General features: G+C 38.6%; 1 protein-coding gene across 1 annotated transcript in view; it reads right to left on the minus strand.

Annotated features, from left to right (window-relative positions):
• The window catches only part of LOC150087891 (nose resistant to fluoxetine protein 6-like), a 29845-nt gene extending 9681 nt beyond the window's left edge, over positions 1 to 20164 (minus strand). Inside the window, exons 1-8 of the mRNA XM_090370497.1 lie at positions 19828 to 20164; positions 15427 to 15656; positions 15125 to 15239; positions 14323 to 14416; positions 8239 to 8330; positions 7208 to 7378; positions 2044 to 2140; positions 996 to 1079 (exon numbers count right to left, since the gene is read on the minus strand). Coding sequence (XP_090226623.1) covers positions 996 to 1079; positions 2044 to 2140; positions 7208 to 7378; positions 8239 to 8330; positions 14323 to 14416; positions 15125 to 15239; positions 15427 to 15656; positions 19828 to 20146 — 1202 coding nt within the window. The 5' untranslated portion in view covers positions 20147 to 20164. The remainder of the gene's footprint in view (positions 1 to 995; positions 1080 to 2043; positions 2141 to 7207; positions 7379 to 8238; positions 8331 to 14322; positions 14417 to 15124; positions 15240 to 15426; positions 15657 to 19827) is intronic.
• Positions 20165 to 27382: the final 7218 nt, after the last annotated feature.

The raw sequence follows: 27382 nt of genomic DNA on the forward strand, positions 1-27382 counted from the left end.
TTAAAAATGCTAAATTTCCTTGTTTGTTTGATCTGATATTCCATGTAAGAGTATGTTAAGTTAGAATCTTAACGCAATTTTAAAGTGCATTTTGTTCGAAATTTTCTTTGGTAAGTTGTCTTGATGTCTATCTCAATAATAAATCTTGAAAGTCCGTAGCAGATGTGAGCTGTTCAGCGATTTTAATCGCAAATTGGCGTTGATCGGAGAACTTCTGAACAACAATTATCAGTTTCTCAGTTTTTTTGGATACTACTAAAGGCATAATTTGCATTAGTTGTATTTGTTTATCCCTAAATGAACTAATAGTCTTCATAAATCTTTTAAATCTTTAAGTTTTTAAACATACTAACCTAATCCTTTTTACCGATGTCATCACTGATGTCGTGTCATTTGAATTCAATCTTGTATCATCGATCGCAACTTTTAATTCGCCCACATACAATGTATTATTAAACAGTGAGAGAAATACAATTCTAGGCATGCGTAATCCCCTTATCTTACCTCAATCCTTTCTTAACATTGTAAAAATTAAATCTCCTTCAATCCGAATTATAATTGGATTCCATAGCATTAAAATAGTCTTCGGGTTTTTATTATGCGATTATTATTACAGTAAATGTTAATTATCTATTTGAGACAACCACATTCCCCGCTTCAGGCCCTCGTGGATTGGACAGTTGGTAAAATCCCCGTCCACCCCCACACAGGGTGGAAAACACCTGAGTTCTAGTCCATCGATGAAATGAGGAATTTTTATGGGCTTTTTTCACAAAGTGGCTGAGTTAGTCAGTCTCAGACGGAGGAAGCTTGGTTTTTTCTCCTGGGAACTCGAGTTTTTAGTCCAGCAAACAGAAAATCGAACATAGAACAATTTATAGACAATATACACTGAGCAATATGGGCTTAGTTGCTGATGCTCCTGAAATCCTCCAACAACAACAACAACTAAAAAAATTTACATAAATATTAAAATAAAATTAAATTAATCTTACCTCCAGAATCTGGAGAATAAATATTGGCCTATATTAAAAGGTTTCTCTCTGTTAATTGTTCTTCTGTAAGCCGAAAGCAGCCCTCTAGCAAGAGAATTAAAACGTCAGTATATTGCAGTGATCCAAAGTAATGGACCTCAAATAATTTATTTCATTTTCTCTATTAAGTAATTCCACAAATAGTATGAATCGAAGAGTGCCATTTTGAGACACTCTGAAAATCATTTTCGAAAAAACTTATACATTCCAGTACATGAAGCAACCACATTGGTGTGTTAATTTTGCACCCAATACGGGATGGTGCAGGATTCCATCTTAAAATGACCCTGTTGCTGTGAATGGTTGGATTATCCATTAAGAAAGACAATCCGAGATTAGAGTATCAGTTACTGAAGTTAAAATAGAGTACTTATTTTAAAAGGATATTACTGTTGTTAATATTCGTTATTTTAAAAGTTAATATTTTATTATTTTCTAGTAGTTTGTTTACTTTTGTATTTTTATAACTATTATTTATAAGTTATATAAGTGTTTTATTAATACCGATATTTAACCTAACAAAAGTTATAAATAATTTTTTTGTTTATTCTTCGGGGCGACCACACAGACAGAGGAGTTCATAAGATAGAGAGAACACAATAAACAGCACCGTATTTAGCAGTCATTTATCATTACATGATTGCTAAATACAAGGCACGTGTACTTATTCACCCTTGTGTCTACTTTTCAAGTGTCAGCACTTGATAGTACAATTACATAAAAGTGTTCTTGAGGTACTTTAAACCCGCTCCTCTCGAGTGGATGCGTCTATGGTCTTAGATCTCACAAAGACCAGAGAAGCCTTATTTTATAAATTACAATTTACAACGTGCCTGTGAGTCTTATTTTGATAATTATTGTTATGTAGACTTCAGTTAATAAATACCTAATCGTGCGTAATATATTTTCAAGTGCAGTAAAACAAATATTATCATAAAGAAGTTAAATTGAATATAAACAATATCTGTATTCATTTATTTTGGAAAACAATGTCCTTTTTGAAACCTACCCCATGAAAAAGAAAGTTTCCACTGCGACAAATCCATTATTTATGAACTGAAAGCCAAAATTTGGTATGTGTTGAAGAGGAACACTCGCTAACTTTCCTGAAAATAAAATAATAATTGTGCTGGTGATACGAATAGGGAAATTTAATCATCAAAAGCAGTGGTATTCAAGTTTGGCTGAAAGTATCCAGTAAAATATTTTGAAAATGTTCATATCCTATTTTATATTTTTAAACTAAAACACTTCATATATACAAAAATTATAGTACGTGGTATGACGCGATGTTGATGTAAATATATTTGATGAGGATAATGTATTTTTGTATTTATTTGTGTATTTTTTCAGCTGTTGTTATTCCATATAATATATTAAATTATTTTGGTTAACATCAAGGAAACTCAGGCAATTTGGCATCGAGTTTATCGCCTGGGTAACCTGCAGATGTGTTCCAAGGACAGTTTGTTTCAACTTTTGTACAGAATGTTAAAACTGTTATCTAGATCATACGTTAATATATGAAGCATATGTGGGCCAGATTTACCAAACTAGAACATCAAATTTTCATTTTTTTTTTAATTTTTGAGAAAGATAGAATAGTCTCCTTATACTTCGGCACGATCACTAGGTCAGAGTTGTTTACAATTAGCTGTTTTCGATTAAGAATATAAATGAGACAATTTGCATATGAATGTAAAATTTTACGTTCACTTTTATTATAAGATAAGACATCAGTGCAACAGCTGACACTTCTCACAAAAGTGAGAGCTTGATAAGATTGTGAAAAAATGTACATTATGTACACAATATGAAATATCTGACCTAGTGTGCTGGTCATTTTGAATGTAACATTGATTTGAGCAATGTCCTTGAATAATATTGTTCATGGCCAGTTAGCCATCTATTCATGGAACAAATGGTTAACTGTCCACTTGTTCCATGAACAGAAATATTTGTTTCGTATTTCAAATTTTGTCTATTTGCAGCAATAATTTGGTCCTTGAGGTTGTCGTAGAAATTCTCTCAGATATGCCAGACAAGCTGTACTTGCTACCTGGGAGTCTAAAACGCTGATGGAATTGATATTCGGGTGAAACTCAAGCCAAGTGGACACAATTTTGTCCACTGGAGAATACTGCCATGGAATATTGTTCCTACATCTGGGACGGTACCCCCAAAATCTCTCTCAGGCTTCTAGATTCCATTCAGAAGAGGGCATTTAAGTTAAATAATGATTCATCTCTAACGGAGTCTCTCCACTCGCTGTCTCATAGACGCACTGTTTCTGCTGCATGCTTCTTCTACAGATACTTCCATGGGCACTGTTCTTCGAAGTCCGGACGGTCTGTGACAGCCAGATCCTCTGCTTGCGCCTTCACGATGGTAGAACTAATAAAATTTCCTAGATATAACCCCCATTCGCATGCAGACTGTGGGTGACCGTCCAGGTGTTTCCTGAGATTTCAGTGAACAAGGCCTAAAAAAAAAAAAAAAAACTCGGTAAGGGTAAGCGCTGGAATTAAAAAAGCCAATTGGGATTTATGCGGTTTAATTTTGACGAAATTAAGTTTATGCAGTTTGTGTCAGGTTATACATTGGCGTATTAGGCAGAGTAGGGTGCAGACTGCAGGCTGGAGGAAAAGACAGAAGTATGGGGACGATAGAGAAGGCGACCCCAAGATGTTCAGTAAAGCAGGCCCGTGCCCCACCAGGAGAAGAATAAGGAATGGCAGGGGAGGAGAGAAGACCAAACTGTCTCCTTCTCCCCGCCAGGGGAAAGGGAGTAAAAGTACCAGGCAAGGGAGCCCGGTACAGATGGTCATCAGGCATTGGTAGCAGAGAACAAGTGAATAGTCCAAGTGATCTGAACCAGATCTTCGTTGGTGATCATCTTTATGAAGGAGTCACTTTTCTTGTGTATTCCATTTTTCTCCAGTCCTGGTTTCGTGATTCATCGTCATCTTCCGGGTGCTGTACATGGTGGTTTGTTATGAGTGCTCTTCTTCTAGTGAACAGTTTCTGTGCAAAGATGGTAAGCGCATTGTATTCATGTTCAAAGTCGAGAAAGTGCTGTTACATGTTCTGCAGTAGTGATAGCAGTAGTGAGCATATGTCGCAGGTCCTCATAGTGGTCGCAATCATACATGAGATGTTGCCATGTCTCCTCTGGGCCACAGAGGAAACGAGGATCCTGAGTGATTCGGAAGCTAGACAGTTTTGCATTAAATGGCCCGTGCCCGGTGAGCAGAAAGGTGAAGTGGAGCCTCGGTTGGAACCAACTCGGGGGTTTTGGAAACACTATGTTTACGCTTGGGTGCAGTCCGCCAAACCCCATGTACGTTTTCTGACAGAATCTCAGTTATCGGTTGATTCAACTACTGCTCATCTCAGTTGCCCAAATTATTCGCTGTATGATTCCTTTCGCCTCAAAGGTAGTATTTGTGCATATCTCCGCTCCGATATTCCCTGCTTGGAAAATTTGGAATCTTCTCTTTTCGATCTTCTCCGGCTTAAAATCTCTCTACCTCATTCTGTCAAATTCATCTGGTGTCTATACCGTTCTCCCAACTCCACTAATCACATGGAGCTGTTTGACTTGCTCTCTTTGCAACTTGACTTTCTCTAGTCCAACTTTCCTAACAGAGAGGTAATTTTCCTTGGTGATTTTAATGTTCACATCTCCAGCTGGCTTCCATTTTCTAGTCACACCAACCCATCTGGTCGAGGTGCTGAGGCTTTTGCAATTACTAATGACCTCGCACAGATTGTTCATTTACCTACAAGAATACCGGACAATCCTAACCATACAGCCAACATGCATGATCTTTTTCTCACAAACGTCTCTTCTCCAATGGAGCCTTTATCCCATGCTATCCCCAACCTTGAGTTGTTTGGCATTACAAGAATGCAAAATGGGATGACCTGCTAGATTTCTTTTCTTCTTTTTCTTGGTCGGATTACTGTTTCAAAACTTCTGATGTCAATGTTTGCTCAGATCGTGTCAGTGAAATTATTTTTATTAATGGAATCCTTTATTCAACACTCCACTTCACAATCTCGTCCTTTACCTAAACCTTGGTTTTCCAATTAATGTGCTAAGGCTGTTCAAGAAAAGAATGTTGCATATCGTAATTGGCTTGTTTCCAATTCTTCAGTTTCATTTTCTGCCTAAACAAAAGCTCGCAACAATTGTAAAGCAGTTATTAATCAGTCCAAACTAGATTTTGAATAGGCTAAGAGTAGAAAACTTGCTTCTTGTCCTAATGGTAGCTGAGCATTCTGGTCTCTCGCGGAAGCTATTTCCCAAAACTTTTGCTTATCTCTGCTCCCATCTCTGTCCAAACCAGATGGTTCTGTTCTCACTTTAGCCAAGTATAAAGCTGACCTGCTAGCATTCCATTTTTCTTCAAAACTCATGTATTAATGATCTTGGTAAAACACTTCCCACCATTCCCAAAGCGATACATTCAATGCCTCCTGTGATCTTCCATCAAATGGATGTCAGAAGGATTTTGACGAAACTTGATGCTCAGAAAGCTCCAGGTCCTCATTGTATTTATCCACTTGTTCTCAAAACCTGTGCGCCTGTACTTACTCCTATTCTTTGCCGCCTTTTTTTCACTTTCTTATTCCAAAGATGTTTTTCCTTCTGCTTGGAAATTTGCTCATATCCAGCAAGTTCTTAAAAAGGGTGACAAATCCCTTCCATCCAATTATCGCCCCACTGCAATTACTTCACACTCTTTCTAAATTAATGGAGAAATCAATTAACCGCCAACTCTTAAACTACCTAGAAACCTTCCGTCTGATCAACGATCGCCAATATGGATTCCGTCAGTTTCAATCCACTGGTGATATTGTGGCTTATGTTACCCATTTATGGACTAATTCGATGGAAAAGTTGGGTGAAACACAAGCAGTTTCTCTTGACATCTCAAAGGCTTTCGATCGTGTTTGGCATAAAGATCTTCTAAACAAGCTTCCATCTTATGGTTTTCCAAATTTTTTTGTAATTGCTTATCCAGTTTTCTGTCTGATCGCTCACTGAGGATGATGGTAGATGGCTCTCTGTCTTCTAATTTCTCCACTAACGCTGGTGTCCCCCAAGGTTCAGTTCTTTCCCGACTCTTTTCCTCTTGTATATTAATGACCTTCTTCCATTGACTGGAAATCCTATCCATAGTTTTGCCGATGATAGCACATTGCATTCCACTTTCCATTTTGAGAAACCTTGTCCTGCTCAATCAGCTTCAACTTCTCGAATATCCGCTACCAGTTCCTTAAATGCCGATCTTCAGGTAATTCTCCAGTGGGGCAAAGACAACTTAGTTGATTTCAATCCTTCTAAAACACAGTCTTGTCTTATATCTTGCAAAAAGGATTCTTCTGCTCCTATGCTTATCTTTGGTGACACTCAGATATCTAGGCAAAATGATATATCTCTTTTGGGGATTATCCTGACTTCTAATCTCTCTCTGAGCACAAGCACATTAAAAATATTGCTTCTTCTACATCTAAAAAACTTGGTTTTCTCGGTGTTACTTTTCTTCTTACTTTGCTCACGGAGTTACTTTCTTCCAAACCGCTGTTCTCTCTGTACAAATCGCAAATCCGCCCTGCCATGGAATATTGTTCCTACATCTGAGACGGTACCCCTAAAACCTCTCTCAGGCTTCTAGATTCCATTCAGAAGAGGGCATTTAAGTTAAATAATGATTCATCTCTATCGGAGTCTCTCCACTCGCTGTCTCATAGACGTACTGTTTCTGCTGCATGCCTCTTCTACAGATACTTCCATGGGCACTGTTCTTCTGAATTGGCTTCTATAATTCCCGCTCTCTCTTTCAAAACAGTCCGAACACGTGCCGCCACCAGCCAACATCCATTTACTGTCCAACTTCAAACCCGCAGAACCAACTTTTCATCTTCCTCATTTATTCATTCAACTGCCGTTTTCTGGAACAACCTTCTTTCCTACGTATTTTCTGAAAATTACAGTCTACAGAAGTTGAAGTCTAATGTCAACAAATATCTTCTTTCGTCTTCGCAAACTCCAACCCAAGCACGGTACTAAGTACTATAGGTTCGGTTCTAATACCTCTCGTGTTTGGGGTTTTCATAAAAGAAATAATAATAATTTTAAAAATTCTTACATAAAAAAGACTTACGAAAAGTACTTGGATTCAAATATAAATATGTATGACTCAGAATTATCCATGTTATAGACAGAGACCTCAGTCCATGAAGAGGGGTCAACGTTTTTGTTGAAACTTGAGTCGTAAACAGTTCTACTGTGTTTCTGTAAGCAGAAAATGCTAGCAGTAGTTTACTGGAAACACCTGAAATGATTCAGAAATAATAAGAATTTCATATGATCAGTTGAAAAGTGCGTTAGATTTTTTGTACATCTTTAATAAGCATAAATAATTAATATCTTTAATAACACTAAATAATTAATATCTTTAATAACACTATTTTTGTACATTTTTAATATCACCACAGATTTAAATTCTCCTAGCTTATCTCATTAAATTCGGGATTCTCATAGCTGAACATAACAAGTTGCCCTGGTATTGCACTACTTTCAACTAGACGGCCTCTCCAAATGTTTAATTGGCCAATTGCTTGAAAGATGAGACTGCTATAACAGCCTGTTTTAGAAGTCACTGGTCCCTCATTATAAAGTAGTCGGTTTCTAGTGACAACACCCAAAAATAGCAGTGTTTTTCTTTCTCTCTCTGTTTTTTTTTAATTTAAAAGGAAAGATAAATATAACAAAAGAATGGGGGCTAAAACTACCATATACCCGACCCCTGGGTACCACTGCTTTGTCCTGGATATACGAAATCAGTTTTCAAAGTTGTAATGTAGCTGAAGCTATTTGTTGAAGGTTGTGCAGCAGTTCTAGGGTTACAAAGGCAAATTAATTCTTCCTTGAGAAATAAAACCATTTCATTATCCATGCTGTTTAAATACTGCTCGCAAAAACAAATGAAAGAACAGGGTAAAAATTATAAATGTTTAAAGATGTGAATAAATTGGATTGTTAGTGCCTAGTATTTATTTAAATGTACTCCTCTTAAAGAGCTCGAGGTTCCACTCTAAAAGGCGCCTCTAATCTCCGAGAGTGCTGTAGAATTTACTGTATATTCTTTTTACAGTTCTAAAAAAATTCAGTTTTTTTTAAAGATACACTCACGTTCTGGCGATAAAATTGAGAATCCATGTCTGATAAAAATGTCGAGCGTTGTTCCCAGGAGAACTAAAGAGACCAAGACAGCCACAACACATCTGTAAAACACAATGTATTAATTACGTAAAAGCTATCAAAGCTTCTGTAATTATATTTACTTTCCATGTATGCATAGATAAATATTGTTTTTGGAAGAAAACGTCATTGATAAAGCCTTATAAATTGAATCGAATATTTATTTAAATATTCGATTCAATTATTATTATCAACTCCCTTATTGAATTCCCCTAGTGTACATAATAAAAAAATAATAATAATAAATAGGCTATAAAAATTATGCAAAATGTTAAATCACAGCCAGAATATCTAAAGTAGATTTAATTTTAACCATAAATTTGATAATTTTGAAATTATTACAGACAACACCGGTTAGACAGAAAATGTGTTTTAATTTTTTTTTTAAAAAGCAAAATAAAGTTTTCTTATATAGAAATCAAATAACAAAAATAAATACAATCTATTTAAAGAAATTTATTTGTATTTTGACGAAGTCCCATAAATCTCGCTTCACAGCCCTTGTGAGCTCACATGACGTCATGTGAGCTCACAAGAGCTCACATGAGGGGGACTTGGAGGTCACCACCACATAGATGTATGACGTTCCAACAGATATACCCCACGGTGTTTGATAGAGTCGCAATCCTCAGAAGGAGGTTAGAAAGTTGCCTCGCAAGCTGAATTCTATCTCCAAGGAAGCTGCCCTAAAAATAACCAGAATGCTAAAGATATTGAAAAAAAAACTAATGGCTGAACGCCTACCAGCTAATGTTAATCATACGCCACCAGATGCGTCACCCTGGAACAGCCATCTCAACCTCCGTTTGCAGCCTTTGCTTAAAAGGCCAAAGCACTGTCATGTGTGTTAATTTTGAAAGTGCAAGAGGATAATAAGTTAAACGCCAGTGAAGAGGTGAAGGCTGAAGTACTCGAAACTACCAAACCACAATTAAGCAACATAAAAGTCAGGTGGGTGAGAAAATCAAAAATAAAGGAATTGTCATCAATGTGGTCTCCAGTCAGACATTTAAAAAATCAAGTCTTATCCAATCATTCAGTCTCTGGACCTCAATGCAGAGCCCTCTGGAACAAGAGGCCCCAGCATTACTATCTTCTAAGTATGCACAGCTACAATAGGTTATCAATAGGATTTTTTTTTTTTTTGTTTTGTCCTCGCCTTTTTTCCCAATATTATATGGGGTCAGCGTTTTTTATTGTTTTGGCATGCAATTTTTACGGCCGGATGCCCTTCCTGATGCCAACCTTCACCCTTAATAATATTATTATTATTATTATTATTAAGTTATTAATTTTTAATATTATTAAGTTAATATTATTATTAAGTTAATGTTATTTTATTTTTATTTATTTTTTTATTATTTTTATTATTATTTTATATATAGATATACACTGTGCCGCCACTTTATTAGGTACACCTACTTAATAGAGTGTTGAGCCTCCTTTAGCTTTCACAACAGCCTTAATTCGTCCAGGCATGGATTGAACAAGATGCTGAAAACGTTGTGCAGGAATGGAGTACCATGCAGACATAAGTGTGTCACGCAGTTCCTTGAGATTCTACGGTGGTGTAGGCTTGCAGCGAACAGCCCTTTCCAGCTCATTTCAATAGGATTGTGATCCAGGTACTGAGCGGGAGGCGCCTACGTAGCAACGTGGCCAGGAGCAGCAGCGCTTGGCCAGCTTCTTAATTAGACCAGGGTTCGAACCCGTGACCACCAAATACGGAGGATGCAGAAAGGTAAGGGAATGATCACCTCATATCCCCGGAGCAATATGGCCTTAGTTGCTAATGCTCCTAAACAAACCAAATAACAACAATAACAACTGAGCGGGCCACTGCAGCAAAGAAAAATCATTGTCATGTTCCTGAACCTGTTCCATTCCATAGTGATTCGGACTTTGTGCATCGGCACATTATCCTGCTGTAAGTAACCATCTGACTGATATAAACTGTTAACATGAACGGATACACTTGGTCAGCAACGATGTTTAGGTATGATGCGGCATTCAGACGTGAATCTATGGGTATCAATGGACCCAACGTGTGCCAAGAAAACATTCCCCCACACCATAACACTGCCCCACCACATTGCACAGTAGTCATCAGACATAACGGGTTCCATGTATTCATGTTGTTTTCGCCAAATTCCGAGCCTTCTATCAACATGATGCACCAGGAACTTCGACTCGTCAGAGAAAGCAACTGTTTTCCAATCCGTCCTCGATAGTCCAGTGCTGGCGTTGCTGTGCCCACAGGAGGCGTGCTCTCTTGTTCTTCATTGATAACAGAGGTAAGCGATGTGGCCGTCGGCTTTTGTAGCCCATTCACAGCAAAGTGCGACTAGTGGTCCGTGCGATATTTTGTTCTGCGCACCAAGGTTGTATTCTGACATGATGTGTGACATTGTGGCCCGTCTGTTAGCTTGCACAATTCTAGCCATCCTTCTCTGACCTCTCTCATCAACAAGCGTAGTGCCGTTGAAAGGATGTTTTCTGTTCGTTGCACCATTCTCGATACACCCTTGAAACTGTGGTGCGTGAAACGTTCAGGAGAACTGCCGTTTCAGAGATCCTTTGTCCAGCACGTCTTGAACCTATTACCATGCCACGTTCGAAGTTCGTTAGATCACTCCTTTCCCTCATTCATGCTACGGTTTCTACGCTTAACTGATACTAGAAAGGTTGTTCTGCTATATTTATATCCACAACTGTGGTCATGTGACTTGCGACGTTGTGGGACAAACAATTTGTGTGCATAGCAGGGGTGTACCTAATAAAGGTGGCAGCACAGTGTATATATATATATTATTTTATATATATATATATATATATTTATTTATTTTGTTTTGTTGGTCTCCTCTGAGATCAAAAGAGTGTTCCATCTATTGGACTTGGCCCATCTTCCCGTTGTGTGGACGAATATCCAGAAGCAGCTTTCCTAGTGATATCTGCTTCTGGGTAGTCAACATTACACACACACACATTACACAAATATGACATTAATACACGGCTGGCCTATTTTATAGAGTCAGTTCAACTAACATGGACACGAGGATGATTTGAACGGACGTTCTAAGTGCCGTCCTTACATTTAAACTGAACTTGCTGCAGTCGCTAAGTATCACGAAATTTCAACCGGAATAACAGTTTATCACATCCAAACAAGCCTTCCAAGCGTTGATCTCTGAACGCCCACTTGTACTACATCAAGCTCAGAATCTGTGGTATCTCTTACCACAGGCGTTCATGGTCTCCCACAGTCTTCAGTCTTAATATACCATGCTGGCTGGGCCCTCTACACGAGACAGATTCCTCCTGATCGTATCCTAACCTTAGAATCTCTGTTGCTTCGCCCTGTCGGTGGGTGCTCTAGTCTTGCTTCTCTGTTACCCTGGAATCCCCTGCTCCAGCTGGAATCTGAAAAGCCACGAAGCGAAAGACAGCCTTTTGTGGCCTGTCTTTCGCTTCGTGTATACTGCATATCATGTGAATAATTACTTCAACTCTGGATACCATCAACTTTCATTATATTCGGAAAAATGACCTGAACTTCCTGTTACCGGATGGGATCATTCTTAGGCACTCCTCATGGAACTTTTGCCTTGTACCCTCTCTTCCAGCAGAAATGGAATTCGTTTTTCTAGGTGGAACATTATGCCAATAAAGCCTGACCTTCCAGACTGTATATAATGTATATTGTGTAAGTAGTATTTCCTTATGAAGACAAGCATCGAAACTGTTGCTGACCTAGGGTCTGTCCTAGGTGGGATGGCCGGTTGTGGACTTGACCCACCATACTACAGACTCTCTTCTATCATGGTTTCCTCCACTCCATTATGCTGACTGAATACAACTTTTCTGGTGATTTCCCTTCCTGTTTGGAGATCCTGGATGATGCCGGAGTCCTTCAAGAGTAGGATGTTCATTGAACGCTCTGTTGACCAACCTTTGCTTTTTTGACACACTATCCCACCCTTCTTCAGAGCCCCTACATGCTTGAAATTAAAACTGCGCATTCGCCAGGGAAACCCTTATCTGTCATTATCATCACCCTGCCTAATCTCGTCTTCTCTATGCTGTGTTTTATTTTTCTCATTAACCAGTCCACCGACCGGGCTAGCCGGGTGGGTAAAGTGCCTGACTGGAAACCTAAATGTCGCGGGGCATGGATCAGAGTAGAAAATACTAAAACTTTGGGAGGTGCGTTATGGCCATAGAAGCCGATGCGCCAACAACTAACAAAAAAAAAAAAAAAAAAAAAAGACAGTCCCTGTCTGACTGCAGCAGGATATCCTTGTAAAAGTCCCTTTACTGTCCTGGCTCAATCTGGTTATCGGGATCTTATACTCGGAGGTTGCTTTCCTTGGTGATGGAATCTCGCAGTGGCTAAGTGGTCAGATGAACAACACAAACAACAGACCAACATATTACTCGCGGTGCCTAACACACCTCACACTCTTCTGGCTTTGCATATTACATCTTCTCAGTGTCATTTTGTGGGAAAGCTCTGGTGCCGAGTAAACAACCACGCTATGTCCATTATGTGCACTATGCCCTGAGCTCCAGATAAGGACCATTATAGTTTAAAATTATAAAATATTGGACAAATGGAATAAAGTAACCGGACAAGATAAAGATCGGCTTTTAATTTCTTATCACAACAGGTTCATTGATAATTAAGTTATAAAATTACGTTAATTGCATTTAATAAAGATATTTAGTTTATTATGACTCATAAACTTCACCAATAAGAAAATCAACAAAATTTTGAGTAATTAACACAGGAATACGAAATAACTCTTTTTTTTTAACTTGCCACGTTTATTTTTTAAAATTCTATTTTTGGAAAGGATTTTTTTAAAAAATAATCTATAAGAATTTGGTTTTTGAAACAATACCGCTCATTCTGTCCAAATAACGAAATTGTTAACTATTCTTTCTTATTTTAAAAAAATTAATAACTTTATAAAAGTTTATTTTTATTTTTAAAATTAAATATAATTAAAAATAAAATATTTAAGACACCACGTCTTATCTTGTGGCTAAGTGCTTAATGGGAACTACGCAAGTGCAAAAAAATTGAGTTGTGCGGTTTGTTGAAATTCATATCTAGAAAAGCAAACTGTGCCGTGTGGTAACATAAGAAAATTGAAGAAAAATGACGCATGCCCAATGACCGTTCTCCAGAAATTGACGCATGCGCAATTATCCTTTACTGTTAATTTGGTTTATTGACAATCTTTGCAGTTGTAATGTAATGGCGTTGATTACGCTTTTAGCCATGGAAAATGTCTAAATAGGCAAGCCAGAGAAATTATTATCTGAAATTATTATACAACAGTTTCATTATAGACTGGAGCGTTTTGTTCACTCTTATTTTTATGGCAAATAATGAAGGAAATTGAAATTCCCAGACTGTTATCGATATTTAGTATCTGATATATTCCAGGCTAACTTTTTTTAAACTTTATTACATATCAATTTATATATATATATTTTTTCGATATTGATATATCAAATTTGTCACTTGCATGAAAATAAATGCTGAAACTGTGGAGGTAAAAAAGTGTAAATTATATTTAAAATTTATGAATACTTATATTAATTATTTTTGCATTGAAAATTCTAATTTGTTTTATATATGAAATTTCCGTTAAAGCAAAATTTTACATGTCTATGTGAAAGCCCAAACATCCGAGTTATACATTTATAAAATGTACAACACTTGCTGTGCAAGAACCAGTTTGAAATGAGTTTATATTTCTACACGTTTCTAAATATTTATCAGTGCATTTTTAAATATCGAAGTACAGTAATTATTGCTATAGATACAGACTACATAAAATACATATTTATGTAGTCTGTATCTATTTAGATTCAGGTGTATTATTTTTTTAACAAAAAAAAATAATACTATTTTTTTAACAAAAAAAAATAATACACCCGAACAAAAAATTATCAGAACATTTTTTTTAATGTATCTATTGTATAAAGTAACTTAAGTATACTTACAGAAAGGCAATTTGTTCACCATTAACGCTCAGGAATTGTTTGGTTTCGCAAAATGGTACTGATATACGAGTTTTCAATCCAATCATGTTGATAGCTAAATAAAAAAATATGCTCTAATATGTTTCCTTTAAAATATCTTTTAATCCATCCTTTAAAATATAATTCTGTATGTCAAATATATCTAGTTTAAAAAGGGGCAAAAGTGCTCCACCTCCACTGTGCAAGCTAAAGAGGAGGTGGGTGTACTTCTACCTCCCCTGCAGCTTGCACGATGAATAAAAAAATCGCACGTTATTTTTAAATAAAAATAAATATTTCGAAATAAAAATTTATAACTGTTAATGTGACTTAATTTGGAGTATTTCTTAATGTAACAGTAGATGGTCAAAACTCCTCTAGTTGTTACGAGGATTCAAAAGGTTTTAAACACAGTTATAAAATTTGTGAATAACCCCTAAGTCAGTAACCCCCCTAAAGTTGCTTAGTCGAATTGAGGTCGGATCTGTGCTGACCTCCACAATGTTTCGAAGTTATTCTGTTCAAACCTCACAGTCCCAATCCATACTTTGTAATATGGACCGTTATCGTACTGAAAAGGCTACCCATTGCATTTGGTAAGACAGTGTATAATTAAGGCTAATATTGTTTGGTGTTTATTAGGTTGAAGAAATCTAACTGTAGTTGGTTTAAGGAAGTGTTTTATATTTATTTTTATGGCCATAACTTGCAAGTTCTCTAGAGTTTCTATAAATAATTCAGTCTGAAAAATGTAATATTAAATAAACTTCATACAAGACCTTACCTGATTGTCCAATCCTTTGAACATCCTTTTTACTACACGTTGAAGGAAAGCACGTTCCAAAGCGGATGGACGAAAAGTGGAAGATTTGGGCAAAACTTACAACCTCATTCATCACCTAGAAGTAGTAAATAAAACAGAATATATTTTTTTATTAGAGAAAATACGGTAAATTTTCTGACACAGAAGTAAATAAGTATTATTACTAAATTAATAGCATTTATTAATTTCTGTGTCATGGAAAATATGGAAATAATGCCAATAGTAATTTCTCGTCATCAGATTATTGCAGAAAGAATATTTACGGAGTCAGGGGCCGAAATATTGCGAAGCTCTGGAAGAACTTCGCTTATGGTATACCATCGTTTCTTTGGAGGCAAACTAGGGTGGATATCTAAGGCGCAATACTCCCCTCGAAATGCTTCCTTTTCATTTCTGTCATTCACCACAATATCTACGCATTCATCATACGAACCAAAGCTTGTAATTATTCCATACAAGAGACCACCAGCAGGTTTTCCCCAAGCATCAACCACTGAAAAAGAAAATAAATACAGTTGTCATATTGAAGATTACTTGTTTGAAAATAAATATTACTATAATTTGCATTCTGTGCTAGAAAGTTTTGTAGATTTTTCTAACTTAATGTTTATATACACCATTAATATTTGGACACCCCTCCATGGATGGGGAAACAGGTCCTATGCATGCAACACGTCACAGAACCTGCTATAAACATGTATGCACACTGAGCTTCGAACAGACAATTGCAAAAGTGGGCATGCAAGATGACACATTCAACAGAATTGATAACCTCAACAAATGCTAGACGCCTATTACCATGGTGTAAGGAGCTCGAATCCTGAACTATAAGCAGTGGAAAACAGCCCAAAGCACAGACTAGTCGAAGTTCGCACTCTACCAGTCTGATGGCCGTTCTTCGGTGCGGCTAATACCAGGGGAACAGTTCCTTCCTGATTGTATTCTCACCACAATGAAGTTTGGTGGAGGCAGTGTCATGGTATGAGGCTCCTTTCATGGTTTGGCTTAGGCCCATTAGTCGTTATCTATAAAACCATGAATTCTGTGCAATACCAGGTGAATTTGGACAATTATGCACTTCCAGCATTATAGCAATACTTCGGGGAAGGTCCATACCTGTGTCAGCAAGAAAACGCGCCATGCCATACTGTTCGAGTCGTAACAGAGTGGTTTTAGGACATGGATGTGGAAAAGTTGGATTGGCTAGCCCAGAGTATTGATCTGAACCCTATCGAGCATCTTTCGGATGTAATGGATCGTCGGGTACGTGCACGTCGAGAACAAGGCCGAGTGGAGGAACATATAACGTGACATTTATAAAAAGCTGGTTGAGAGTATGCCGCGAAGATTGAAGGCCGTCATAAAAGCAAAAGATTTAAACACAAAATATTAAATGACACAATAAAAGCTCATTTTTTTGTCTAAAGATAGATTGTTTTACTAAAGAGGGCAGAAATGCTAAAGAAATCAATGGTAGAATGACTAGTTTATGGGGAAATATCACCGACCGAGTTATGCTACTGTTGTATGATGGTTATTAGAGTTCCAAAGATGAAGGAAGTCAGTTAAGCATGATCCAAGCATTGATTAGCCATTGAAGTAATTAGTTCTAAAATTGATTGTTATTCTTGAATTAAAAAGTTTAGAAAATAGAGGAATATCTGAACTTGAAATGTTCTTAACATTTCCCATAGGAGAATTTTAACAATAATATATGATATTTGGGAATGTCCAAAGTTTGGGCAAAATAAAATGGGTTCCCTGAAACCTTTCCATTCATGACCAACATCAGAGAGTGGGGTCATCAAAATAGAATTTAAAATTAATTCTTGTACTTCAGATAGATTGTTACTCCATTTCGTATTTGGCGATGAAACATATTTCGATCCTGAATCCAAATTAGAAAGCATGCAATGGAAGCACAAGGGATCTGCAACCACAAAAAGTTTCCAACCCAACGATCAGTTGGAAGAGTGTTGGCTTAGTTTTCTGGGATACAAAAGGATTGTTATTAATCAATTACCTTGCAAGTGGGAAAAAATACCAGTAAATATTTTGCTTCTCCATCAGAATGCATCATTGCTCAAAGCCCTGGTTGCACAGGTTAAATTCATGAATGTGGATTTAACAATTAAATCATCTTTTCCCCTTATAACGCATATATGGCTCCAACTGATTATTTATTTGTTCAAAAACATGAAGTTTCATCTTCGCCCGTATTCACTGAAAAGTAGGAGCATCTACACCTTGCAATATACCAGTGATAACATGAATAAATGGAATGGTGTTATTTATAAATAATAGATAATTATTTACAGTGATTCGATAAAATCTCATTAATTTTATTACTGTGCTGAAAAATTAAATTCCAATAATTTTTAGTATTTATCACACAGTAAGTCATGCGGTGATTTCCTGTAAAGTATTAACTGAATTATCAGGCCACTGCTTCCTTGAAACTAAGATAGTTTCAGTAGATAAGGATTTTGTACGTATGCTCCTGAACGAAAACAATATTTGCAGTAATCAGTTGAATAATAATAAGGCCATTTAGAGTTCATTCCAAGAAGATTTCAAAATGCAAAGGCAACATGTTTCTATTCTTGTAACTTGTTTCAAAATGCAAAAGGAAACATTAAGTACTTGTTTCTGTAAAAAAATAATAACGGTAAACTGCAGCCACTATCAATCCAATGCAGGATCGAAGCCTCCTAAACAATTCATGTTGAGCGAAATGGACCGTAATCTGCCACGCTGGTCCAGTGTGGTTTGGCGGATCGACCGCATTTATCAGTCAGGGGTTTGAACTCCAGTCTACTCAAAGAGCGTGTGTTTCTGCACTCTTACTCCTGACTAATCGTCTACGGAGTCCATTTGTTTCAACGACGATTTTTAAATAAATATATAACGAGGTGGACAATTTAAAACCAAAATGGTACATCAAATCTTAAAAGACTCACTGGTATCATCTTCACCGCACATAAATGAAATCATCCCGCAAGGATTTCTATAATATCCCTTCTCTGGTGCGAAATCTTAATTACTTTAGACAATTCCATTTCTGTGGATATCATGTTTGTAAATTGTGTTTTCTGTGGTCGATCTGCCGTTTTCTGGACGAAAAACACGAGTTTCAGGGAGAAAAATCACGCTACCCTCGCATGAAGCCTACTAACTCAGCCACGTTGTGAAAAAGGCCCATAACGTTTATTGCGTCATTGATGGGGATTCAAACTCAGGTCTTTTTCATCAGCTGTAGGAAGGATGGTGATTACACCAAATGTGCTACTCAGGGCTGCACAGTCTCTAGCCTCCGTGCAACACACTCCACCATTTTTTGTGAATATCCTTCGATTTATTCCGCATTTGGCCTTCATGCTTTTGCTCTCACCGATAATGCTTTTGCTCACAAACCTACTACATGTCTCGGGTGAACCGAAATTGGTCCAATAACCAAATAGATCTAGCCAGCAGCGATCTTGTGGTCGGAAACAGCTCACTGATGCGAAAAGCAAAGGAAGGCTAACAAGGCTTGTGAAGCATAGCAGAAAAGCTACAGTCAGTAATATAACAACCCAGAAAACAATGTTAACCAAGGAAGAATTTCAGAATGCACGATGCACTTCTAGCCTCACCTTGTAATCGGGGATATCGCAGCCCAACTGCCGGACCGGGTTACACTCCTACCAGCCAAAAACTAGAAGGTGCATTTGCAATAGGCTCAGAAACAACATCAGAGGGTAGAGTAGTAGAAAAACTTTGCCTTGTCTGACGAATCCAGGTTCGACTATTTCACAATGGGAGGATCAGACTGGGAAAAACATATCATGAATCCTCGGATCCATCCAGGCAGGCATTAATAATTCCGGCTGGTGATGGCGATGTAATGGCGTGTGGATTGTTTCATGGTGAACATTGGACCCCTTAATTCCAGTTGTAGAACCACGTGGATGCCACAGGTTATCTGGAAACTGTTTCCGATGAAGCGGATCCCTTCAAGAAATGTGATTATATCCACTGTGCACCCTCAAGCACCTTGTATGCGATGGGGCGTTGACGTTTGTTTCTTTAATTCACCAGACTGGCATTACTTTTTTTTGGAAAGTTTCTTTTGACAATAATTTACACAGCAGAACGCGCATCAACGTACAATCTTAAGGTCTCTTCCCAAAGCCAAGCTAGCTTTCAATACCTAATTCAAGATTCAGTCCCGTTGTACACGACGAAAGGAATGCTGGTAAGAGATCTATTTATTTTAAGCAAGAGATCACCGTTGTACAGAGGTACTACAGCTGTCTGGTTCTAACAATCTATCGTGTTTCAGATTATCATGAAAAATAAACTAAAAATAGAATATTATTCAAGATAAAAATAAATAAATAAAATAAAATCTAATTTTAAAACTTGAATGTCACTAAAATACCAGAGAAAAGAACTTGAACACGGCTAATGTGGCGACTATGTCCCATTTCCGTGTAAACAGAAACTGTTCTGTTTCCATTATTTTGTCACCTACTTGTATATTAGGAGTTCTTACGTGGATGTCATCTCGCTCTTAGATTAATTTGTATTAGTATTTGTAAATACTAGCCGTTAGTATCAGTAAATGTTAGTTAATGATTATTATATAATTCTTTAATTAAAGCCAATGAAATCCGACTCACTTTTAAACGCCCACGATTTTAATTTCAGTAGGTCGAACACAAGCTTTTGAATGCTGCCCATACAGGGTTTTGTTATATCAAGAGAAGAATCGGCTTTGACAAGCAAAGGAAGTAAAATCTTCACAATTTTTTTCACAGCTGTCCTTATAAACTCTTCAAACGCTATCCAGTCATCCCGATAACCGTATGTGCTCACAGTTTCGCTCGTGGTAACATTCTCCACTTCGCTGCTATTCGAAATACTACAATTGCATCCGAGAGCAAATATCAGCAATACGCTTACAAAAGTCCAAATAACTTGCTTTGTAGCAATCCCCATCTCCAAAACAGAGATTTAAACATAAACAAAAGAAAGTTCAGTGTACGAAGCCTGCGCGTATTGCTCCTGTTTCATCGAAATGATCCTGAAACTCACGTGTTTCCAATGAAAGGATTTCATCTTTTGTACGTTTATATAGAGAAAGAGTGATGGAAAAAAAAAAAGAGTACATGCGCGCAGACTCAGGTGACGTCGTGCGCTATCGCGTCCTACACGGGCGGTTATCCGTGCATGTCTTATTTTTTTATATTTTCACTGTCGTTTTTTGATAGGATAAAATAGCAATTTTTGTTGGTAAAGGAACTGTTTTTTGCTGCAGATCGAATAACCACTGTGTTTTGTATCTTCAAAATTAAATGAAGTAATATAAAAATCGTAATAAGCACACGTGATATCAGCCCCTGCATCCGAGTAAGATCTGCAGCTGAGATGGACAGCTGATACAAACGTATAGGTGGTTTTAAATAGAACGGTCTGCCCGTGCTGGACTTAAATGTAAAACTATTCACATTATTCTGTAAAATTTTATATGCCAAGATGTGAGTTATCAAAGGGTGTTGCAACTTCAGTTATACAAATATGCGAGGGGTGCGAAACATGGTTGATGTTTCCCACCCTGCTGTTCTTGTATTATAAATTTCTTGTATTATACATTTCATTGCCTTGTTTTTACATGACAGGCAGATAGAAAGAGAGCGTAAGCATAATATGCAATTTTACAAGGAATTAGAAAATGTTCACATCTACACCACTATTTACAGCGAGATAACAGAAAGATAAGTTGTAAAACGTAAACAAATATTTCAAATGCTAAAGATAGTGAATCTCATTCCAGGTGTATAAGGAATACTTATAATTAAGATGTGCAAAACATGACAGTAACATAAAATATGATGAGCATATTTCAACCATCTCTTGTAGACTGAAATAGCACAAAAGTAAGGATAATCATGTATAAAGCTGATCATTCCAAAGGAAACTAACTGAAATTTAATAGTTTCCTTTCTTCTTCCTCCTCACTACAAATTTAACAAAAACTATATTTGCACAATGTGCAAAATACTATAAAAGAATAAACTACCTACAGTAATGTTTTAATTTTATACTTCAAATATGCCAATAAAAATACTGTAACAGCAATAAAATAGACTGCTTAAATGCATTGTGTTTTCTTTTCATCTGTGGTCTTCATTCAACATTTATTGTTGGAGTAATGGATTCTGAAACATTTCATTCATGTACCTCTTCTCTGTGTAAATCTCTTCTGGGTCTGCTTGAAGATCGTTGTACATCTTAAGGTATTCTTGCAACTAGGCGATTTTGGAGTTTACTTCGTGATTGCGTTCTAAAGATGTGTTTTGTTCATTCGAGGTGATGAAAAATTTCACGTTGTCTGCATATACCACAAATTTGTTTTTGATTTTGGGCCAGGAAAGGATGCAGTGCTGTTGCAAAGAGAGTAACAGAGAGCACACCACCCTGTGGGACTTCCCTGTTGAGTTGGACGGTCTTTTGGAAATTCCATTTATGGCAGTGATGTGTCTCTCCCTCAAAGAACTCGTTATTATTGCTAATACGTGCCCAATTATATGGAAATATTCCTCCAAGGTGATAGTAACAGACGAGATGGATATACTGTCGAAAGAGGATTCAACGTCTAAGAAGACAATATCTAATTGCTGTCTGAAGTTAAGGGCGCGTTGAATTCGAAATAGAGTCTCAATAAGATTCGTGGTAGTCGATCTTTGTGGGATCACTGAATGAAGGTACTCCGGTCTATGCCCGAAGCAGTGATGGTTGATGGTACTTAAAATGGATTTCTCAAATAGGTTTTGAAGCGAACATCCAATTCCACTAGGCCTGTAGTCTTTGGCAGAATTAGGATTGCTATTTTTGAGAACAGGTTTAACGAAGTACGAATTCCATATAATGGGAAAGTGGTTTTCACTTAAAATTTTGTGGAAGATGTAAAGGAGCAGATCTATGATGTATACACTGCTGATCTTAATCATGAAGAGGGGGAATTTTTCAAAAACAATTGTAGCTTTATTCCTGAGGCTATTCACAGTGGCTTTAACGTCATCTCCAGCGATATTGATTTCAGACAGTTCAGCATAGACCTCTATCTTCAGTTTGCTGATTGCTTCACGGATTTTCTCTGTGTTGGCTTCACTGTCAACTATATTTTCTGCCAGAAGTGTTTCAAAGGTGGCTTGGGTCCATTCTGAGAAGCTGTGCTCGGGCATTATATCAGTACGCCTTTTCTTATTATACATCCTGCTTCCTTTCTGTGAATGTGATCGCACCATGTCATAGTGAGCTTGGCGTTTCAATCGAATGAACCGTGTCTAGCTTCTTTATATGGAATATAATCAGGTGGGTGTTCAGTTTTTTCATTTTCTAAAGAGATTTTGCTTGTTCTTGAAAGCATATTTTACTTGTGGACTAAACCAGGAATTTGCCCAGTCGGAAATTTTAATGCGTTTTGATGGCCCCTCAAGAGCAATAAAGTGTAGTGTATCCGAAAGTGCTTCTAAGACATCGTTTACGGGAAGTTGGAAGAGATTTTGCCAGTTGAAATTCATGAGCCGTTTCTAAATTACGTATTTAATCTGCTTTATACTTTTTATTTAGTACTCAAAGTTATTATTAAACTGAAGTTTTTGGAAGATATCTTGGGGGGTGGGTGTGGTAAATTAAGTCGTTAAGTCATTACTTTGCCCTGTAATTTTAAAACAAAGGATAGGGCGGGATTAGCGCTATAACAATTACTCCAGTTGCTCCAAGCGCTCTTTGAGTTGAATAACTCAGTTATTTCGCACGCCACACTTCTGATTAATTAAATAAAAAAACCCGCTGACTTTTCAAGGAAGGTTAGATCTGATGGCATACTACACTTGTTGGAAAAACTTAAGGACCAACACTATTTCTAAAGGTTACAACCACAAAATGAAACGAAACAGCCTGTGGCAATTGCATAACTGTGGCCGTTCAGTAGAAAGCTGGTGTACATTCAAAAATTTGAATCGTGATGAGAGGGCTCACATAAACAGATCAAAGCAGTAGTTCAGCAGTTATGTGCAAATTACCGAATGGTGAGCGCAATTGTTACAAACGTTCGATTGGTTTCATAGAGTGCTACAGACAACGAAATGGCCACTTGACAACATCTGGATTAATTTACCCGAGGTCGAATAATTGGGAAACTCGAGGAAGGTCGAAGTGCGAGGAGTGTGGCTGCAAGTTCGGTATCCCCCATAGCATCGTCTCACGTGCATGGTTGGCCTTCAGAACGACAGGTACAGCTGTTCGAAGGACCAGTGGTGGTCGTCCACGAAAAACAACGCCCAATGATGACCACTATATACTCCTACATGCCAAGAGGGACCGACACCAGACAGCGGATCCATTGCAAACCAGCTGCACAGGAGCACATGCCGCAGGATATCGCGGTTTACTGTGGCCAGGCGACTCCACAAGTGTGGACTGTTTGCCCGACGGTCACCCCGCAGAGCACCATAATCCTCACATGGGAAGAGTCAGTAAACAACATCTTGGACACCCTGTTCCCGCTAAACACAGATCCTCAATCCAGCCAGCAACAAGAAATCTGTACTGAAAACGCATCCTACAGCACCACTTCTATAGAACAGCCTTTCAACTTAGATGAATTAAAACTTTCCATTGGAAAAACAAAAAAAGCCCAGGGTTAGACTTCATTGAAGCAGAAGTAATTAAGAAGCTTGCAGAGACGCAATCAAATCTCCTTCTCAGCCTGTACAACCATTGTCTGGAAGTTGGACTCTTCCCAGATGACTGGAAAGAGGCCAATCTACGCCTCATTTTGAAGAACCCAAGTAAACCACCAGAGCAGCCAAGGTCATACAGACCCATAGCACTCCTTCCCGTTTTAAGCAAAATATTTGAACGTCTTCTCTTATCCAGATTGGAAAAACACTATAAAAATGCAAATCTCCAGTTCCCAAACCAGTTCGGTTTTCGGGCAGGCCATTCAGCAGAAGATGCTCTTCGACAGCTCACAGATTCAGTCAAAAATTCAGCCACCAAATACTTCTTAATAATATCATTGGATTTCGCCGGGGCCTTTGACTTGCTCTGGTGGCCAAGTATACTACGAAGACTCAGAGACGCTAGCGTTCCAGCAAATCTTTACAGCTGCATACAGGACTATCTTCACAATAGAAGCGTTACAGTCAGAAATGCCTATCGACAAGTCTCCAGAAATGTCTACAGAGGATGCCCCCAGGGCTCTGTCCTTGGTTCTTTCCTATGGAATGTGGTCATGGACGAGTTCCTGAACCTAGACGTGGGGGATGTTTCTACCCAATTGATACTGACAGTCACTGGAAACTCCAGAGCTTCCCTGGAAACAACAGCCAACGGAGCCCTTACAAAGCAACAACAATGGGCCAGCCTCCATAAACTACATATATCCCCTGAGAAAACTACTTCAATTCTACTCAGAGGAACCCTTCAAATAAGCAGGCCGCCGCAGGTTAAAATTGCTGGTAGAACTATCAAACTGACAACTGAGATGAAGTACCTTGGGGTAATTCTCGACCCCAAGCTCACGTTTTACCCGCATATAGACTACCTTCATTGCAAAGTCAGGAACTACACGGCAATGGTAGTGAGGATCAGCAGGTCTGACTGGGGCCTAAATCGCCGCTCACTGCATATGCTATACAAAGCTGTATTTATTCCCACTATAACCTACTGTGCAGGTGTCTGGTATCATCGTGCATTCATTGTTCGTAACCAAAGGAAGCTCACCTCCATCCAGCGTAATATCCTTCTCACGCTCCAAGTCTTGGCAGGAGTTCTCCCTCTGGACCTGCAGATAATTCGCAAAGGCGTGCACTACCGGCTCGCAAAGGGACTCCCTACCACCATCCTGGATTTCACTACAAACCCAGCAAACACCATCAAAGAAGAAAAAAAGCGCCTTGCAGTCTACCTTCTTAACGTCTGGCAAAACAGATGGAATACCACCCTCAAAGGTTCCATCCCTAAAAAATTCTTACCTGAAATAGCATTAGCATTAGCATTAGCATTAGTAGAGGCATTTGATGCAAGAAAGCAAGCCTATGCAGCATCAGCCAAAAAAAAAAAGAAAGTAACATAAATAAAAATAACCACTTCCACTTCACCCCTCTGTTCGTTCGAAATACCTGTCCAGCTGAGCCTTAAACTTATTTAGGCTATCAACTTCCACGACAAGGGATGGAAGTCTGTTCCACCTACCAACCACCCGCTGGCTAAAGGCAAATTTCCGCACATCTATCCTACATCTGTCTTTCCTCAATTTGAATTTATGCCCTCTCAGGCAGATCTACCTGATATATAATAGCCCAGATCTACCCTGAAGCTCCAGCATGGTATAGCCCAGGGTTATATACCACTTTCCTGATTACAGGCCATGGATCCATAAATCACAAACTTGCCTCTATGAACATCGTGGATGACCCTCGCTGTCTTTGTGGTGAAAACGAAGAATGGGATCACCTATTCTATGTTTGTCCGCTCTACGAGGACCTGCGAACGTTGCTCATATCAAAAATACATGCCTTGCCTCGAGGAAATGAACATTTTCTGATCAATGAGGAAGACCAGTACTACGCTTTCTCTGCCTTCGCCCATGATCTCTTCACCAGAAGAAGATCACTGGTACAACGTCCTGGAACTGATACACATTGATCAACACCCTTTTCTCATATACTGAACATCTTCACCTAGATTGTGACACCTTCTAGCTACTGGACTTGACACTCAGATCGCTTGAATTGTTTCATCCGTGTCCCTCTTGATACGTGATTGTCTTCCCACCCTCTCGAGAGGCTTCTTCTTCCACTTCCGCTTAAGTGAGAGAATTCCCACCCAACCTGTGGAGGATGCCTTCCCTTACATCCTCCGTCGCTCTGTCTATACCTCCTTTCCTTTACCCTCTCCAGTATATATCCTGTACTCCCTGTACCCTATTATTTTATTTTATTTTATTATTATTTTTATTATTTTTTTTTACTTGGTCTCTTTCCAGGAAACTCAGGTGACCTGGAGGAGACTAGCCACAGAGTTATGGGCAGCCTGGCTACCTCCTAGTGGTGTGTGCGGGCAACGTGGGGTCCCATCAGGGGCCCTGCGGCCAAAAGCCAGGACACCCAACAGAACCCAGCATAATACTTCATTTACAACACGAAAATTTTTTCTGGCTTTCACAGAGATACTGTTTGTCTCCACAGAGTATATATGGCGCAGATGTGGGAAACCACCGGAGGCGCCTTTCCCCCAACACTATGCACACTATGTTTGTCCGACGGCCAGTACGCTGTGTCCCTTTAACACGTGCCTATTGGAGACACCATTCACAGTGGTGCATCGAACACAAGGACTGGACAGCAGCGCAGTGGCGTAAGGTACTCGTTACTGATGAGAGTTGATTCAGTCTCGGCAGCAATTCTGGACGTCAGCTATTCTGGCGAGAGGTTGGCACATGATACCACCCCGCAAACATCACTGAAAGCGATCGATATGGCGGTCGAGGTGTTCTCGTCTGGGAAGGCGTTATCTTGGATGAACGTACACAACTTCAGATACTGGAAGGTGGTAATGTAACCGGTGCACGCTACTGTACTGAAGTAATCCTTTCCCCATGTGCGTCTGTTCCGAGGTGCCATTGGCCCCGTGTTCATTTTTTTGGACAATAACTCCACACTCCATCACACTGCAGTTGCTGATATGCTTTTGAAAAGCGAGGACATTATTCGGATGGATTGGCCTGCCCGTTCAATAGATCTGAATCCGCTCTGGGGAGACGCCAAGCGGCACGTCCACACCCACCAGAAAATGTTCATCAGCTGAAGATGGCACTGACAGATGAATGGACGATGTTACCGCAAGAACTTATCAACAACATTGTTCTAAGTATGGACAGGCGGTGCAAAGCCTGCATCGACATTAGGGGTGGCCATATCTCCTACTGAGGACCACCTCTTCCCTTTGTTCCATCTTTAGCAGTGATGCATCTGTATCATGGCAGCCAGTGCTATGTTGCCATTTTTGAATAAAGTCCCTCTATATCGTTTTGTTTCCGTTGTTGTGTTGGTTTGCTTCCGTCATCATTTCTGTACCTCACGAGGTTCGTTTGGTATGATTTTCCTATATCCGGCCACTCCTATGAGAAGCTACAAGGGAAAACCCAACTGGTCCTTAAATTTT

Source organism: Mastigoproctus giganteus, chromosome 3, assembly GCF_048544385.1.
Source record: "Mastigoproctus giganteus isolate SK-2022 chromosome 3, ASM4854438v1, whole genome shotgun sequence".
In the NCBI taxonomy this organism is placed as follows: domain Eukaryota; kingdom Metazoa; phylum Arthropoda; class Arachnida; order Uropygi; family Thelyphonidae; genus Mastigoproctus; species Mastigoproctus giganteus.